At 38.5% G+C, this 16782-nt stretch overlaps 1 protein-coding gene across 2 annotated transcripts in view; it reads right to left on the bottom strand.

Annotated features, from left to right (window-relative positions):
- ASCC3 (activating signal cointegrator 1 complex subunit 3) overlaps nt 1–16782 on the bottom strand; it is a 213211-nt gene that overhangs the window by 65985 nt on the left and 130444 nt on the right. For both annotated transcript variants that reach the window (XM_081904600.1, XM_081904601.1), the window contains exons 18-30: nt 15130–15294; nt 12710–12796; nt 10777–10953; nt 9146–9371; nt 8658–8812; nt 7991–8089; nt 7220–7388; nt 4526–4746; nt 4109–4194; nt 3028–3194; nt 2773–2918; nt 2535–2655; nt 931–1073 (exon numbers count right to left, since the gene is read on the bottom strand). In XM_081904600.1, the coding sequence (XP_081760726.1) occupies nt 931–1073; nt 2535–2655; nt 2773–2918; nt 3028–3194; nt 4109–4194; nt 4526–4746; nt 7220–7388; nt 7991–8089; nt 8658–8812; nt 9146–9371; nt 10777–10953; nt 12710–12796; nt 15130–15294 (1962 nt within the window). The remainder of the gene's footprint in view (nt 1–930; nt 1074–2534; nt 2656–2772; nt 2919–3027; nt 3195–4108; nt 4195–4525; nt 4747–7219; nt 7389–7990; nt 8090–8657; nt 8813–9145; nt 9372–10776; nt 10954–12709; nt 12797–15129; nt 15295–16782) is intronic.

Raw genomic sequence — 16782 nt, 5'->3', positions numbered from 1 at the left:
AAGGTCATTTTCATAATACAAAATGGGAACTGTTAAGTGACAATTTATTCTTAAGAATTTGACCATACTGAATATGTGATCTGAATCGGTTGTTGCTATTTGCCAATTGAATATGATTTCTAGAGTACCATGTGTAACACACCACAAGCCACCTAAGAACAACAAAAAACATAGCTAACTAGTAATTGAAGTCTAACCCTTCGTGCACCACTATTAAGAATAGGGTGCTCAGAACATTTCACTCAATGAAATGTGAAGACGGGTTGGGGAGAATTCAACCACTCAATTTTAACATCAGAGGTAAATCATCAGTTTTGAAGCAAACGACCCGCCCCCGCCTAAATTAAGAGGGCAGCAAGTTTTACCAACTCAGGAGACTCCCTGGGCACAGAAAAGTGTGTAACTTTGGAAATTCAAACAAAAGGGAAAATATAAGCACTCCAAAAGCAGCCCTGCAAGGAGCTTCCAGGGACTTATGGAATGTTGATGGCGTTGGAATGTATATAAATGAGAAATTCTGGAATAACTCTCCCAGCCATCTGCAGTGCAGGGCATTCCAGCTTCCCATTGAGTGAACTTCCATAGTTGCATAGTTGAGTGAACTTCCATAGTTCCATAGTTTGGTTTTGGTAGGTGGAGCACACAGCTGCTAAATCACAGCTATGGTATGCTGGCCTGCTTCATTTGTTACAGGAAGATTTCATCCTGTCCCAGTGAAGGGGGAATCTAAAGGAAGCAGAAGTTGAGCGCACTGTGCACGTTTAGTCTATCCTTGAGATCTGTTGTGAGATAGAATGCCAGGATGTCAAGTTGAAGAAAAAAAGCAAACAAATAAAATGGAAGGGTGGTAAAAAGAAATTGGGACGGAGGGGAGAGAAGAGAAGAGAAAAACCAGAAATCCCCCTAATTCAATTAACAGAAAATTTATACCTCTCTTTCATCCATATTTAGCCACTGTTTTGGATCATCCTCAGTTGCCAAAAAAGCAATCAACTCCAAAGCAGTAAGTCTAGTCTGACGTCTGGATGATACAAATATAAGAACTGGTTTGGCTGGAGAATGACTCCTGATAGCTGTGGAAAACCAGAAATTCAGAACAATGCAATGTATTTCCTTCAATCAGCAATCCTTGCACAATCCCTTTACATCAGCCATGGATTCATTTGAATGGAAACTGCCTGTGACTTAAATTGGTATTTTTATTATTGTTTTGTTGTGCTTTTGCACTTCGAATACCAAAACAGACAAGCCAAACAATCCAGTTTTATTTTTTAAGTATTTTCTTGCTGAGCATGAAAAGTTTCAGCTGGCAACAAAATTTTATGGGCTGTGAAATGGAGATTATAAAGGAAAATGTTGACACATTCACAACCATATTATATCAAACAAGTGTAAAGAAAACCTCTCTATAAATCAAATTTCTATAGCAATTTGATCAATCAGCCAAAGTTTTAAGAGCACCAAGCTACTGTTTCAGATACTATCAATATGTACCACATACTTGTTTAAGTGCTAAAGGATTTGCTGAATATAAAATGATTTTATCCCTTCATGCAGTCTTTTGAAGTTCCACTTAATTTTAGGATAAATCATGGCAAAACATTTCTGCAAATGGAAACCAATGCATGTACACAGAAGTATGATAGGAGACAATGTAAATATTGTGTCTTCATATAGAAATCAATATATCTATTGCCTAAAGAAAGCTTGACAGCTAATGAATTTTTGTTGCTTCTGGAACAGGTGTAGCTGAACAGCTCTGGACAGATTTATTGTTCATTAGTGTTTTTCTACAATACTCCTCCTTGAGGTGTAAATAATCTGAACTGCCAAGATTGGTCTCCAGTCCCCAATCAATACTTAGTTTCTGTCATAAGGCTAATTAGATCAGCTAAAAAGTCACCTCACAACTGTCGCCTTACAATCAACAGCAGTTCACATCACAAAATTTATTTGGGGACTTCTTTTTAATTGATATAATAAATATTCCTTATGGAACGTACACAGAACATGTTTCAATAAAATATGAAGGTGGTTCTTAAATCTATCCCGCTTGCCAGTTTAAGAATAAAGAATTGAAAACAGAGACATATTTGGACACACTGAATATTCTGAAGTTTATGGTTATTGCCCTGAAATCAGAATTATGCAAGCTTAGCTTGACATGCAACTTCTGTTTGCAATTTTTTAATGCTTCCATGAGGAGCAAATCTCTTACTGAATTAATACCACAAAAGGTTTTATGTTGTAAATCTTAAAATATTAATAGAAAAATATTTACACAGTGTCAAATGTGAACAGTAATTTCAATTATTCTGTTTGAAATACATTTAAGTTCCACTGACATGTGTGGTGCTAGCATCTTTAATGTACAAGGCCTGAAGCTGGGTAATGTTGCTGAAACAAACAAACAAACAAACAAACAAACAAACAAACATTCTTCTTAAAGCAAACCAAGAAGATACACAACAACACATAACACAATTTGTCTACCACAGACTTATAAAAATAAAGTTGTATCTTTGGTTGCATACCCTGAAATGCTGGCTTGTTCATGCTAGCCATACGAGGACAATAGTGCTGGCCTGGGAAGCCCTGAATGTGTACTTCCAATGGAACTGGGCGCACTGACGGCCTGAAGTTGAATAGCCCCATCTAAAGAGAAAACATATAAATGGTTCACTGTTCATGCCTCAGGTTGTTTTTATCCCCAAACCAATGCCAGAGTGCTCCTCCTCTCAAAAACAACTGGCATTCATGTCTTTTGCATACCTGATTGATATTTAGCCAATCGGCAAGATCCCTGGCATTAGCTAATGCAGTCGACAAACCAACAACTCTGACAGGCTTTTCTGTGTGAGATGAGATGAAGTTAGTACGAGACACAATAACTTCCAGCACAGGGCCTCTCTCATCCCCTAGGAAAGGAGGAAAAGGAAAACAGACATCAATATTCTTTAAAGTTCAACTCGCAATGCCAGAGCACACTTCAATTCCAGCAATAATAATGGTGAAAACGATGCTCACCTAGCAGATGGATCTCATCTATGATGAGAATGGAAACTTTTTGAACATAGCTTCTGTTCTGCCAGCTTCTGCTGACCCCATCCCACTTCTCTGGTGTAGTAACAATGAGGTCAGCCTGGGCAATTGACCTCATATCAGGAGTCACATCCCCTGTCAATTCCACAACCCTGTAAAGGGAGTCAAATGGTCATTGTGAAGCAATACAACACAGATTCATATCCGTTTTGGAGTAGACAGTAGGTCCAGAACATTAACCCTTAATATAAACATGCAGAAAAACCCCAAACCCTTTGCTGTCTCTGACTAGGATGAATCAACAATAGGATCCAAAGGCTGACTTCCTAATCCATCACCCTAGCTGAAAATGGAAAGTAGTCAATCTCCATTCTAGTTGTAGCAGCTCCTTTTACAGACAAGATCAAAGCTGGAGTTGTCATGAAAGTGGTAGTCTAGAGGTCAGTAGGGAAAAACAATATTCATTTTAATACAGGACCCTACTTATCCATGCTGAAAAAGCAGCAGATCTTCTATCTACCCTAGTCATGATTTTTATAAAGTCATCCCTATTATAAAGTGATTTCAAGGTGTGATGTGTGTAGATAATATCTGAACATTTATCACATATACAGATTCTTAGCTAATGCTAGATCAATGTACAGGAAGTTTCTGCTGGGCTAATATCTCTCTCTCTCTCTCTCTCTCTCTCTCTCTCTCTCTCTCTCTCTCTCTCTCTCTCTCTCTCTCTGATAGTGAGAGGATCCTGAGCCTGAAGAAATATTCTTCAGAAAAATACTTTTCTTCAGAAAAATACTCTTCAGGAAATTATTCTCTACAAGTTTTACAACTTTTACTGTCATGTACAAGTTATGCTGTCTTCTAAAGACAGCAGAATTCTCAAAGGACAACAGGTTCTAAAAAACACAACTTTCTTTTTTTATGCTACCTGTTGACAATTCTTTTGACATGGAAGCTAACCTTTATCTGAATATGAGGTGTTACAGGATTTTTGTTGCTTTTCTTTTCTTTCTTTCTTTTTTTACAAAAAAGTTTTATTTCTGACCATGTTAAAAAGCAAGCTTACTTTTTACCAAGCTTTTCTTCAATTCTAATTTTCCAGTCTTCAATTCTCTCTCGCACCAGCGCTTTCAGGGGAGCAATATACACTGCCTACAAGACAAAGGCCAAAGGAAGCAAGAAAAAGTGTGAACACACAGACATATTGTAGGTTTTAAAATAATTAATAAGAGCATTTAAAACAACTACAACATATTGCGTTTACTTCCTTGCATTTCTCATTCATTGGAAAAAAAATTATTCATATTTAGTAGTGGTTTTTCCATTTCACAAGTGTGGTAAAACATTTTTTAATGAACACACTCAGATAAGAAAGAAGTGTTCTTACACAATAGCACTGTCCATTTGCATGGCAAGTTCTGAACTAATAAAAAGCAGAATAAAAAAGCGAACATTTCTCAGGAAAATAAATGTTTTTGCAAACCTTGGATGTAGGATAGTTGTTGAAAATTCTGAAGATAGCCAGTTCTGCTGCAACTGTCTTCCCAGAGCCTGTTGGAGCTCCAAGAAGAACATTACAATCTGTGTGATAAAGTGTATGGAATATCTGCGTCTGAATTGGGTTGAAATGAGTGAATTTATACAGGGCTTCATACTCGGGACGTCCCAAAGCTGTGATAGGTAAAGGCTGGAGATCCAGTAATTCTAAAAATTGAGGAATTACGATTAGTATATATTTAAGCTTGCAACACGGAACATCCCATCATTTATAATGTCAGCACCAAAAACCCTAGAAAACACATAATATATGAACCAGATTGTGAAGGATGCTGTCCACATTGTCTTTTCAAACCTATTGAAATCTAGATCAAAATCTGACATATCAAAGTAGATGCAACCCATCATTTATAATTAAATCATGGAGAAAAACACTGTGGTTGAGGAAAAGGATACCCAAAGCCTTGAAAAAACAGGTGTCTGCTTATACAGTAGCAGTTCTACTAAGAGAAAAGTCTTAAAATACAGCTGGGATGGGGGGGGGGGATTCAGAAGAAGAAAAAAGAAACAGTGATGTATAATTGGATTTAATAGTACAAAAGCACAGAACTCAGTACTTGCATGAATGGAAGGCAGCTCACATAACTTACTTCACTTCTCTTTCTCCTTACAATCCCATGCACCCCTCAAATCCCTCTCAATATAGGTTTTCTTTTGGGGGGGCTGTGTTATTAGGGGCTACAATGGGGGAACTGACCAAAACTGAGTGGAGGGAACTTGCTCCAATGGGTTCCCCTACAATGTTCTCCCAATTTTTCCATGTCTTGCTCATGACTCCACCGGAGGAGAGGCGATGTAGAAGCCCAAAACTCACCTAATGCTAAACCATAGTTAACTTCATGTCTGAACATGGCCGTTATGTCCTATGCCTAAAAATGATACAAATAGGACAACGGCAGATCTCCCATATTTGGACCTCTAAAAATCTATTCACATGTGCAGGTCTGAATTATGATAATCTCAAAGTTGTTCTACATGGCAAGGCGTGTGGCAGAGGATTGATGTTTTGGTGTTACGGGGAAACTGCATTTCTTTACAACAAAGCAAAATAAACAGAAGTTTCTTAATATCTAGTGGGGAAAAACAACATTTCAAAAGAATGGGCCCACTCTATGGACAAGCAGAGGTGAAGCTGAGACCACAACATTAGTCCAAGCAAAGGCAGTTTGTTAACCTTATTGCAGGCTTCCTCAACCTCGGCCCTCCAGATGTTTTTGGCCTACAATTCCCATGTTCCCTAGCTAGCAGGACCAGTGGTCAGGCATGATGGGAATTTTGGTCTCAAAACATCTGGAGGGCCGAGGTTGAGGAAGCCTGCTTTATTGCCATAGTAAAGAAATGACAAATCACCACAGAATATTTGACTGGTTGATCAGGATAGACCATATCCCAATTATATTTTAAAAATGCAACGAGAAATTCAAGAGAAAACAACAGGATTATATAGAACATTCTGGAAGTATCTGATTGCCAAACAATTATGGGCCGTGGAGAGCTGAAGCTCTGATATGTATATAACAAGACTGGATTAGACTTCTATTAAATTAGTCAGGACTTGCATCGATTCTGTTACACAGATGCTTTCTTTGAAGTTACGTTTGGCTCAAGATCTCAGTGCTCTTTTAGGATGCTTCACAGTAAGGTATGGATGGAGAGCCATAAAATCTGCTGAAGCTGCAGGACTTAATATTCACAACATACTTTTCATAGATATTTCAGAACTCTTTCATCATTCCCTGCTAATGCTGTGATTTCTTGGGATCTGTCAGAGGGAGAAAAGGCCTTTTCTTGATCTTTGTCTAGCAGGACCTCTGTACACTTCATTGTTTCAGAGGAACCAGATGGGAATGGCAGTCAATTACCATAAATCCTGGAGGTCCCCTATCTGCTGATGTGTAAATATCTTTTTGTTTCTTCTGAATAGCACTCATTGATCAGTCAATTAGATAAATAGGGTACACATGTTTAGCCAGACAGCTTAGGTACAGCACAACAATGTCTAAACACATCCTATGCACGTATGAATTTATACATGCAAAAACAGGGAGCTGTCAGCTCCAGACATGTACATTCTGAATGCACTAAGTATACTGGATTTTAAACAGGGATGATGACAAAAGAAGTCTATACAATAATAGGCACACTGATGTTATATCTCTCTGGTAAACCTAGAAGCAGCAAACAAATGCATGTGCCACCTGTTTTTGATTTTGTGACTAATAAATGTGGGGAATGAATAAAATAATGTGAAAGTAGTGCTCTGTATTAGTTCCTAGATAAAACAAATAGTATAGCGAAGAAAAAATATTATCCCTCTCTTTTAAGGACAAAATATATTTTTCCTAATGGCACAAAATACTGAAAATTCCACTGAGAGACAATTAGAGAAAAATGTTGTAAAGCATAAGTCAATTTGCTGCAGCTAAGAGAGAAGTTCCAAAGATTCATTGAAGATTAGCTAATAGATTTCAATGTTGCAAAGTATTGAAAATCTAAACTAGCAACAAGTGAGGAAGGAAAAAACATAAACAATGATGCATATTATCATTTTAGGACGAACGATAGCCTTAGAAATCAAAATGACCTATGATTGTGCAGGAATGCTGCTCTCCTTTGTTACCTGTATGAGGTGGATGTCTTTCTGGTAGAATCAGATGTTGAAAATTGATGATACAGACAGCCTCAGCTCCTAACCATCTATCAGATACAGCCCGGATATAGTACTGGGATGGTAGTGGTTCAAAAATGGGAATTGTGAATACCAACAGCTGAGTCTCTTTTGCAATGACCTATGGTAAAAACAAATGTAAAAAATACACACATATACTACAACAATCACTCTCCAGATGGCAAAAATTATGTTGCTCTGTATTTTCATGTAAATGCAAAAACTGAAATACACATAAGCAACCGAGCTTATTGCATCTGTTTATATTCATAAAACACACAGTAAAACAGAAGAGAAGCAATTCCTCTCTTTTGGTTCTTTGGGCTTTAGAGACAGATTCTGTACTAAATGGCTTAACACAATAGGATTGGGTTCCTGCTTATTAAGTGATTTCTTTTGATGGAACTGTAGCTAGTAATAATCTGTATTGACATCTGTAATAGAAGGTAGCGTCACATATTTGATTTTTCATCTGCAAGTAATTGTTCTTTCAGACACACCAGAAAGGCAAATCCTTTATTAGATTTTATTTTTAAAGTGATGCCAGTGAATGATCACACAGAAAGCCAATTTTAGCATGTGAATCTGAAAACAAAATTCAGACAGATACTGGATACCTAATAAAATTGTATTACAACATTTATATTAAACTGATGTTTATGGAAGTCTATCCCACCACTTTATGTGGTATGTGCTTTGAACTGCTGTGTTGGATACATTTACCTGCTTTTTTTGAATAATGAAATATTCGGAATGGTAAATATGATCATTGGTAGGATCTTCCACCCAAATCCACCAGGGCTCTCCACCTGTTCCATGTACCTAGTTGACAAAGAAAATCCACACTCATTAAAAATATTCTAGCTCTGTTAAGACTTTCAATCAGCACATTAAAGTAAACTGGCAGGTGCATTATTTCGACTGATGAAAAAAGTGTTGGTAAAATGTCTCAGAATACCACTGTGCCTAACATCAGCAAGGCATATTTGAACCTATTTAGTGTGGAAAGGAAAGACTCCTATCTCCTATGCATCTCCCCATGCAAGAATGTGTGGGACCAACAGATTTTTTTCTTAGTAGGCTTCTTGCAAAAAGCTATGCTTTGCAGTTTCCCTGGATTCATGGGATTGCTTAAAATTTACCCATGTGGTTGGTAACATTCAGTGTGATGGATGCCAATTTAGTGGCATAGCTTCACAACCAATATGCTTCTGATCTTAGTGAAGCAAAATTCAAGAGCCATATACCATACATCAATATCATCTGAAGTATAGGCAAGGAAAAGTTACTTTAAAAAAAATCATGCTCACTGCTTGTGTGTTGAGTTAAACCCAGAGGATTCCAAGTCACTTAGCAAATTCTCCAGGCTTTACGTTTTAGGCATCTTTACCTGATCGCTCCATTTGAAATCTGAAGTGATGTTCAACCTAACTCTCAGCACAGTGCGTGTAATTGGCTGGATGGTTGCTTCCATTGTAATGGAGGGAATTTGATGGACACACTGTTTGACCTTTAAGCCAATATTCACATGATGAAGCATGTGACCTGCAAAGTAAATATAAAACTTGAAACAAATCTGCATTTTACCAGAAGTCTAAGGGAAGTGGTGGGGAAATGTCATCAGGTCGCATTTCAGCTACATGGGACTCAGTAGCAGGAGGATTAGTATGTTTCTAATATCAAAGCAATGTGCAAGCAAGTCAATATAAATTTAGGTTGTGAGCCTTTATTATAGAGAAGCATTTTCAGTAGTCTAAAATTAATACCACAAAGGCCTCAGGATAAGGGTAGGATTGAAATGCAAGCAAAACAGTAAAGACAGAAATAGAGTTCAAATTAAGTCAAGACACACTGACTTAGCTTTTTCCTGCATCTTACCGATTTCATCTTTCCTCATGTCCTTCAACTTATCAATTGTGAGATTCTTTTGCTCCAATTTGGAAAGGACTGACGGTGGCAGGACTGAGAATTGACGCAGAGGGCTGACCCAACCCCACAATCGCTTGTCAATTACTTTGCTAAGGTTTAGTAGCCGGTATGTCATCGCAGGCCAGCGTTTTCGAAGAGCCACTTCAAAAAGAGCTCGGACAATACGTGCTGCATTCTGTAGGGTACAAGCAGGTGATAAATTGTATTGTTATGTCTATTCCTTATCTATTACAATACACATACGTTTCAAACAGAACGGTGCAACTATAGATGACATTAATTGCTCATATTTATTTCGGCCAAAAACCCAGTGTAGACTACAATTTAAACTATTAAAACAAACAAATGGCACAAAATATTCTCATTCCAACTTCAGGAGCTGACAGCACAAACTTCCAGGCCTGGCCACTTAATTCTGCCTTCCCTTGGGGGCACACAGAACTTTCTGAAGGGAGGATGCCCCAACATGGATGTTCAGGAAGGTCTTTCTCCATTGCAGTATCCATATTATGTAATTTTCTCTTGAAGCGGCAGCTGGCAAATTCACTTTACAGTTTCCAACAACAAGCTGAAAGTGACTTAGTTTCATAAGTCATTTGCTGAGAAATTAATTTTTTTAAAAACTGCTGCTTTATCTTCTTATCTATGCTACCATATTGTATGTTATTTATTTGTTTCTTGTGGTTGAACATCACCTTGGATATGCAAATGCTTTGAATAGAAAACTTTTAGTCAACAAAGAGCACAAAGTTTGTGAAGAAAATACAGAAAGAATTTTCAACCAAAGTTTTTTGAAACCCTAGAGGATAGGCTTTCTGAAAGAAATGATAATCTACCATGATAAGTCTTGCCTTACAGTGACCAACCACAGAAGTGAGCACTGGGTATATTCTAAGTCTGACCCTTCTTTCTTGGGTGACAATGGTTAGGTCAACAGGTTTTCTAAAATAAGAGAACATTTCCATTGTCCTGTGCTTTCAGAGCTTCATGGCGGATGCACAGAGCTCCTCAACAAACAACGTAACTGTGAAAAGGATCCTCTGTGGGCAATAAGCTATATATATATACAGTGGTGTCCCGCAAGACGAACGCCTCGCAAGACGAAAAACCCGCTAGACGAAAGGGTTTTCCGTTTTGGAGGCACTTCGCAAAACGAATTCCCCTATGGGGTCGCTTCGCAAGACAAAAAAAATCTTGCATCCCCCCGCGGTTTTTTTTTGCTTTTTTGCCCTTTTCTTAAGCCGCTAAGCCGCTTATCAGCTGTTCCGCTGATAAGCCGCTTAACAGCTGATCGCTGGAAGCCACTTGACAGCTGTAGCGCTAATCCACTAAGCTGTCAATGGGCTTGCTTCGCAAGACGAAAAAACCGCTATACGAAGAGCCTCACGGAACGGATTAATTTCGTCTTGCGAGGCACCACTGTATATGCATTACATATAGGTTGAGACACATACACACAAAACTATTAGTTTTTCAAATCCAAATCTCATGTCAAATGTGTATGGGCTTCAACACATGGGGCCTCTAGTTTTCTGTGTTTCTGGGGTAAGTATTCATTGGATACATGCACACATTCATACCTGTGCAACATAAGCAGAATCAGAAATAAGGGAAAAGCTGTCCATCTCTCCTCGGCTAACATATGTTTGCAGAAGGATATTTATTTTCCCGTAACTGTTCTCTACACCACCAGGAGCGGGAAGTTCACAGAAATCACCCAGCAAGGCTTCAAGCTCTTCTATTTCTTCTTCTCTCACCTGAAACACAAATTAATAGACTTTGAAAAGACTGGTGCAACTTGTTAAATCTTCCACATGAAAATTAAATGCCAATTATCTCTCAATAAATGTGTTTTTAAACAGTCTACAGTTTCTGAAAAACAAGTCTCCCAGCACTGTACTTAATAAAACTTAATTGAAACTATCTTAATAATGACACAATTGCATTTCATTATGTATCACCTTTTATTAAGGTTGCCATTGACACATAAAAATGTGATATGCCTCAAAAATTAAGTCTTCTGACCGTACCATCCTCAACCTGATGAGATTTCCCTTTTTATTTGACCAGAGTATGACCTCTGTCCTTCTGGATTAGGGCCAACCTGAATTAACATTAAATGCATTCATTAAAATCATATAGTTTGCATGTGGCATATTATGTTCTTAGCTCAAAACTCTGAAGTACTATGATTCATGGTATTAAGGTTTTCACTGTTAATAAGATTAAGTCTTAATGCAAGTAAAGAAATATTCATATCTACAGTTTGAATAATGCATAGTATTTCAAATTTTCACTCATACTTGCAAAACAGAGCATACATTTACATATTCTTTGATTTGCTGAAAGTCTATTAGTCTAAAACTTATTTAAAGAGGGTAAATGTTTGGCACCTGCAGGGAACCATACAGAGGCCGTTTCCCTTAAGCCCTGACCAGCTCATTCAACATGAAAGCAGAGCAGAAAAGTCACAAATGTCACTTGAACCATTTGCAGGATTTCTCAATCATCCCCCAATTATGTCACTTCAAGAAGACCCCACTCTGTTAACTACCAAACTACAGTTTGTTAACATCAAATCCTTTCCTTCACTGGCACAGCTTTTGAATGAATGAAGTGGCTGAGGTTTCAATAAACTTGAAGCTGCACCTAAACTCTCATCACAGTTTTGCCTTTCTTCCTAACGTTTAGGAACATTTGCATCCAGATTCAAAGTAGACTTTGGGAGATTGCAGTGATTTTATTTTTTAAAATTCTTAATTTTGCAAAAGAAAGTGACTATTCTCTAACACAATGCTAGCCAGTAAAACTCCAACTCATCTTGAAAGGATTTCTTTATAAAGTACACTCAACCTCTTCCCCGTTTCTTGAAGAGCTGCCAGAACAGAACACTCACAGCCCTCTGGGTTGCATTCCTCATTAAGACTATTCACTTTAAAGTGAATTCCATGAATTAAAAACTGGGGGTGAGATCAGATGTAGCATGAGCAGGCATCTGCTTGCGTAACAGGGTTTCTCCATTCTTTCTCCCCCGCCCCCCAGCTGCTCTCTGCACACATTCAAAATTTGCTCTAGATAGTTGGGAAACCCTGAGAACAAATTCTGGAAGCATGGAAAGGGGCTACAGAGGAGAGAACAGAAATTGGAAGTCTTGTTGCACTGGATTTCCAGTTGCTGCACTGGATTTCCAGTTGTGCAAGGGAGGTAGACATCACTGAATGTTGTCCGGGATTAGAAAATGTACTCTAGTTAGAAAATAAGATTCTGGCCTAAATCATGTATATCCGGCCAGCTGTACTCAAGAAGCCCCTGTTAGTGTGGGCTTTAGCATTCACCAAACTTTAGCATTCACCAAACTGACAGGTGCAACACTGTGCATGGGAGACAGAGAGATGCATGGAGCTGTCATTATATAGCAGTAAATGAAGACGTTCCTGTATCCAGTAACACACACACACACCACTTTCCATGTGTAGAAAAGAAGCCTTTAAAAAAATGGTGATGTATTCTTACCTTGATCTGATCAAATTCCTCTGCTTTAGACACTATAGCAAGAATGTCACCTTCTGTTTTATGAGCATCAAACAGTTCATTGAAAGTCTGCAAAAAAAGAGAGGTTCGCCTTTGAGAATATTTATCAATAGTGCCAATCTAGACACAAAGTGGTAGAGATGGAGAACTTATTGTCAACATCGCCGCTCAAATGAAACCTTTGAGCGGGGGGCACTGTCATACAGTGGTTCCGCTCCTTCCTCCTGGGCCGTGTTCAGAAAGTGGTGGTGGGGGATGAGTGTTCAGACCCCAGGCCGCTCACTTGTGGGGTGCCTCAGGGTTCTGTCCTCTCCCCCATGCTTTTTAACATTTACATGCAGCCACTGGGAGAGATCATCAGGAGGTTTGGGCTGGGTGTTCATCAGTATGCAGATGATACCCAGCTCTACCTCTCTTTTAAATCAGAACCAGTGAAGGCGGTGAAGGTCCTGTGTGAGTGTCTGGAAGCGGTTGGAGGATGGATGGCGGCTAACAGATTGAGGTTGATTCCTGACAAGACAGAAGTACTGTTTTTGGGGGACAGGAGGCGGGCAGGTGTGGAGGATTCCCTGGTCCTGAATGGGGTAACTGTGCCCCTGAAGGACCAGGTGCGCAGCCTGGGAGTCATTTTGGACTCACAGCTGTCCATGCAGGCACAGGTCAAATCTGTATCCAGGGCAGCTGTGTACCAGCTCCATCTGGTACGTAGGCTGAGACCCTATCTGCCTGCAGACTGTCTCGCCAGAGTGGTACATGCTCTGGTTATCTCCCGCTTGGACTACTGCAATGCGCTCTACGTGGGGCTACCTTTGAAGGTGACCCGGAAACTACAACTAATCCAGAATGCGGCAGCTAGACTGGTGACTGGGAGCGGCCGCCGAGACCATATAACACCGGTCTTGAAAGACCTACATTGGCTCCCAGTACGTTTCCGAGCACAATTCAAAGTGTTGGTGCTGACCTTTAAAGCCCTAAACGGCCTCGGTCCAGTATATCTGAAGGAGCGTCTCCTCCCCCATCGTTCTGCCCGGACACTGAGGTCCAGCTCCGAGGGCCTTCTGGCGGTTCCCTCACTGCGAGAGGCCAGGTTACAGGGAACCAGGCAGAGGGCCTTCTCGGTAGTGGCGCCCGCCCTGTGGAACGCCCTCCCACCAGATGTCAAAGCGATAAACATCTACCTGACATTCAGAAGACATCTGAAGGCAGCCCTGTTCAGGGAAGTTTTTAATATGTGACATTTCAGCGTATCTTTTATCTTTGTTGGAAACCGCCCAGAGTGGCCGGGGAAACCCAACCAGATGGGCGGGGTACAAATAATAAATTATTATTATTATTATTATTATTATTATTATTATTATTATTTATTTTGAAAAGTGATGTGGAGTTTTGAACACAGGAAGCATATATACTAGTTTCACATTGTGCAATTTAAAGCATTAGCTTGAATTTGGTTAAAGGAGCTTGCTATACACAGGAGAAGATTCTTCTAAAAAGTCAAGTCATCAAGGTGCCAATGGTGTATCCATTTTTTAAAAACTGAAAGTTTAAGGTAGTGCATACTAAAATGTGACTGAGTCCAAATATGAGGACATCAATAATTTGGTTTTAAATAAGCTAAATGGGACTGTATGTTCAAAGATGCAACATCATTCAATTAAGATCCTCACAGTAAGTCTTTCAAATATGGAGCAACAAATGCTAACACTTTTCAGAAGTTCATATCACTTCTGCAAACACATACACAAATGTTCTTCATGGGGTGTTGGAGAATTATGTCAGAAATGGAAATGGGAGCTGAAATTGCCACAATTCAAATGTTTGTCCAACGAAATCATACAAACAGTATTCACTATATATATTTTTAGACTGCAAATAATATGTAAAGAATTGTGATTTTATGCATTGGTTTCAATGTTTCCTTTCCACTGAAATGCATTGAAATTAATTACACGATTAATTACATTAGTTCCAGCCATTGTGGATCATGAGACAAATAATCAAGGTTTTAGTGGAAACCATGCTGCTTGTGACCAACACATAACAGGATAGAAATCACTGCCTCTTTACAATCCCGAGTTCTGCAACACTCTAACTACTGAAATGTCTTCAGAACATACACATTTCCAACATGTTGAATAAAATGGTGTTTTCCACAGAGTCAATACTACCTTACTGGTAGTTTTCTCTGAACCCTCCCTTATAGAATAAGATAATGCAAACGATAATGTTACACCAGATCAAGTCCCCTCAACCCTCCAGAACTTGGATTTAAAAGCACATAAGCAAGCACAGAATCGTAGCTATTTATTTTATTACAAATCTAAGATGAAGATGCTATTAAACAGATCTTCGTGGCATTATTTCAAAATATGAGAAAGTATGCAGAGAAATAGCATGGGTACCTCAATTGTATTATATTTAATGTAGTAGTGGCTGGCAATTCTGCCTAGATCTGTAGAAGAAAAAAATCCAGTTCTCTCTTCAAAACGAATCATCCGAGCTTTGTCCAACTTTCGGCCAACTTCAATCACTAGCTGCTCTCTGTGCTTCTCTAAGCCTGGATCCATCTGAAATACAGTAAAGCATTATATATATTTATCTGCTGCCTGTCCTCCCACTTTTACAGTTTCAGATTAATATATGGATATGCATACATAGTACAATTTTATTGATTTCATTTGACTCTGTTCAATTTATCTAGAGTATTTAGAACTGAAATGCTTAATAAGTTTGGGATGTGTCGGTATACATAACTTGACAAATAACCTTATTATGGGTAGTAATAACAAAAGGTGGCATATTTTAGAAGAATTTATTGTAGCTGTTGTTATACTAAGTAATAGCCAGATATATTAATGGTTTGAAGAATATTTGCTTAACATATGAAATGCAAGGGGAAGAGGAACTAATTTTTGCTTCGCTATTCCTAAAATTGCACTCACAAAACCAAGCTTCCCCTCTAAGATGAAACCCATCCCTTTGAAACAGTAGGGCTGGGACCAATTTGTTCTTGACTCAGAGATGAGCAAAGTTTTAATTCAGTGTAACCACTGGCTGCAGTAGGAAGAAGTTACTACAAACAACAACTGAATGTTAGCATGAAGTTCTAAATCCCTTAACTGTATAAAGAATAAGAAGTCTCTTTTTTCCCCTGTAGTACATATGAAGACAGGCAAAGATTCACTGTATTGAATTCTCCCTTTTTTCCAGCTTGGGCTCCTAAAAGTCCTATTATCTCCCTATGAGAATATTCTGTGTTAAAGAGGGTCATTTCAGAATTCAAATATATTCAAGTATTCAAATATATTCAAGATGAGTAGAGGGAATTGGATTTTATTTAATGTTATAGGAACAATTTAAGCAAACACCAGGTACTAAAGGCAGATTTAAGAAATTTTCTTAGAATTTTATATTTGAGCCTGAGCAGTCTACATACAGCAGCAAAGACAAACACCTGCCTTTTCAGCATTTGTAAGCTGTAAGTCTCATTAGAATGTGAAAGTAAAGAATAAATTATCAGCCATAAGAAGGAGAAAAGGCCTAGCCTTGACCTAAGTGTGGTCAAATGATACCTTGTGTGACAAAAAATTATATTTGACAAACTATCCAGTCACTGCTTGTAGCTATGATGTTGCAATTCTTTTCCAAGAAAAATGGGTATTTTTTTATTGGAAAAGGATTCTACCAAATAATTATCATCATCACTTTGTCCTACTGAACAAGGAGAAGTTTTCTCAAGCAATGTGGGATGCCACCAATTATCTTTTTGTAACCAAGGTCGACAAATTATTACTATCCTTCTATGAGTAGCGGCAGGGCTGGATTTAGGTTTGATGAGGCCCTAAGCTACTGAAAGTAATGGAGCCCTTTATATGTCTAGCTGTCCTTTGTCAACAACAAATTGTCAGTTTTTTGTGTTGAATATATGCTGTTTGGTAATTTATGGACCTAATAGGTATCTAAAGCCGTTTGCACATAACAAAATATGTATTTTATCAAAGTAATACAATTAAGAAGATGTATATTAACAAAAAGGTAAAGCACCCCTGGCAGTT

The sequence above is a fragment of the Podarcis melisellensis genome (genome assembly GCF_964234715.1).
Source record: "Podarcis melisellensis genome assembly, chromosome: 3".
Lineage (NCBI taxonomy): Eukaryota > Metazoa > Chordata > Lepidosauria > Squamata > Lacertidae > Podarcis > Podarcis melisellensis.
The sequence above is the reverse complement of the archived record's forward strand: the minus strand, read 5'-3'. Positions and strand labels throughout refer to the sequence as shown.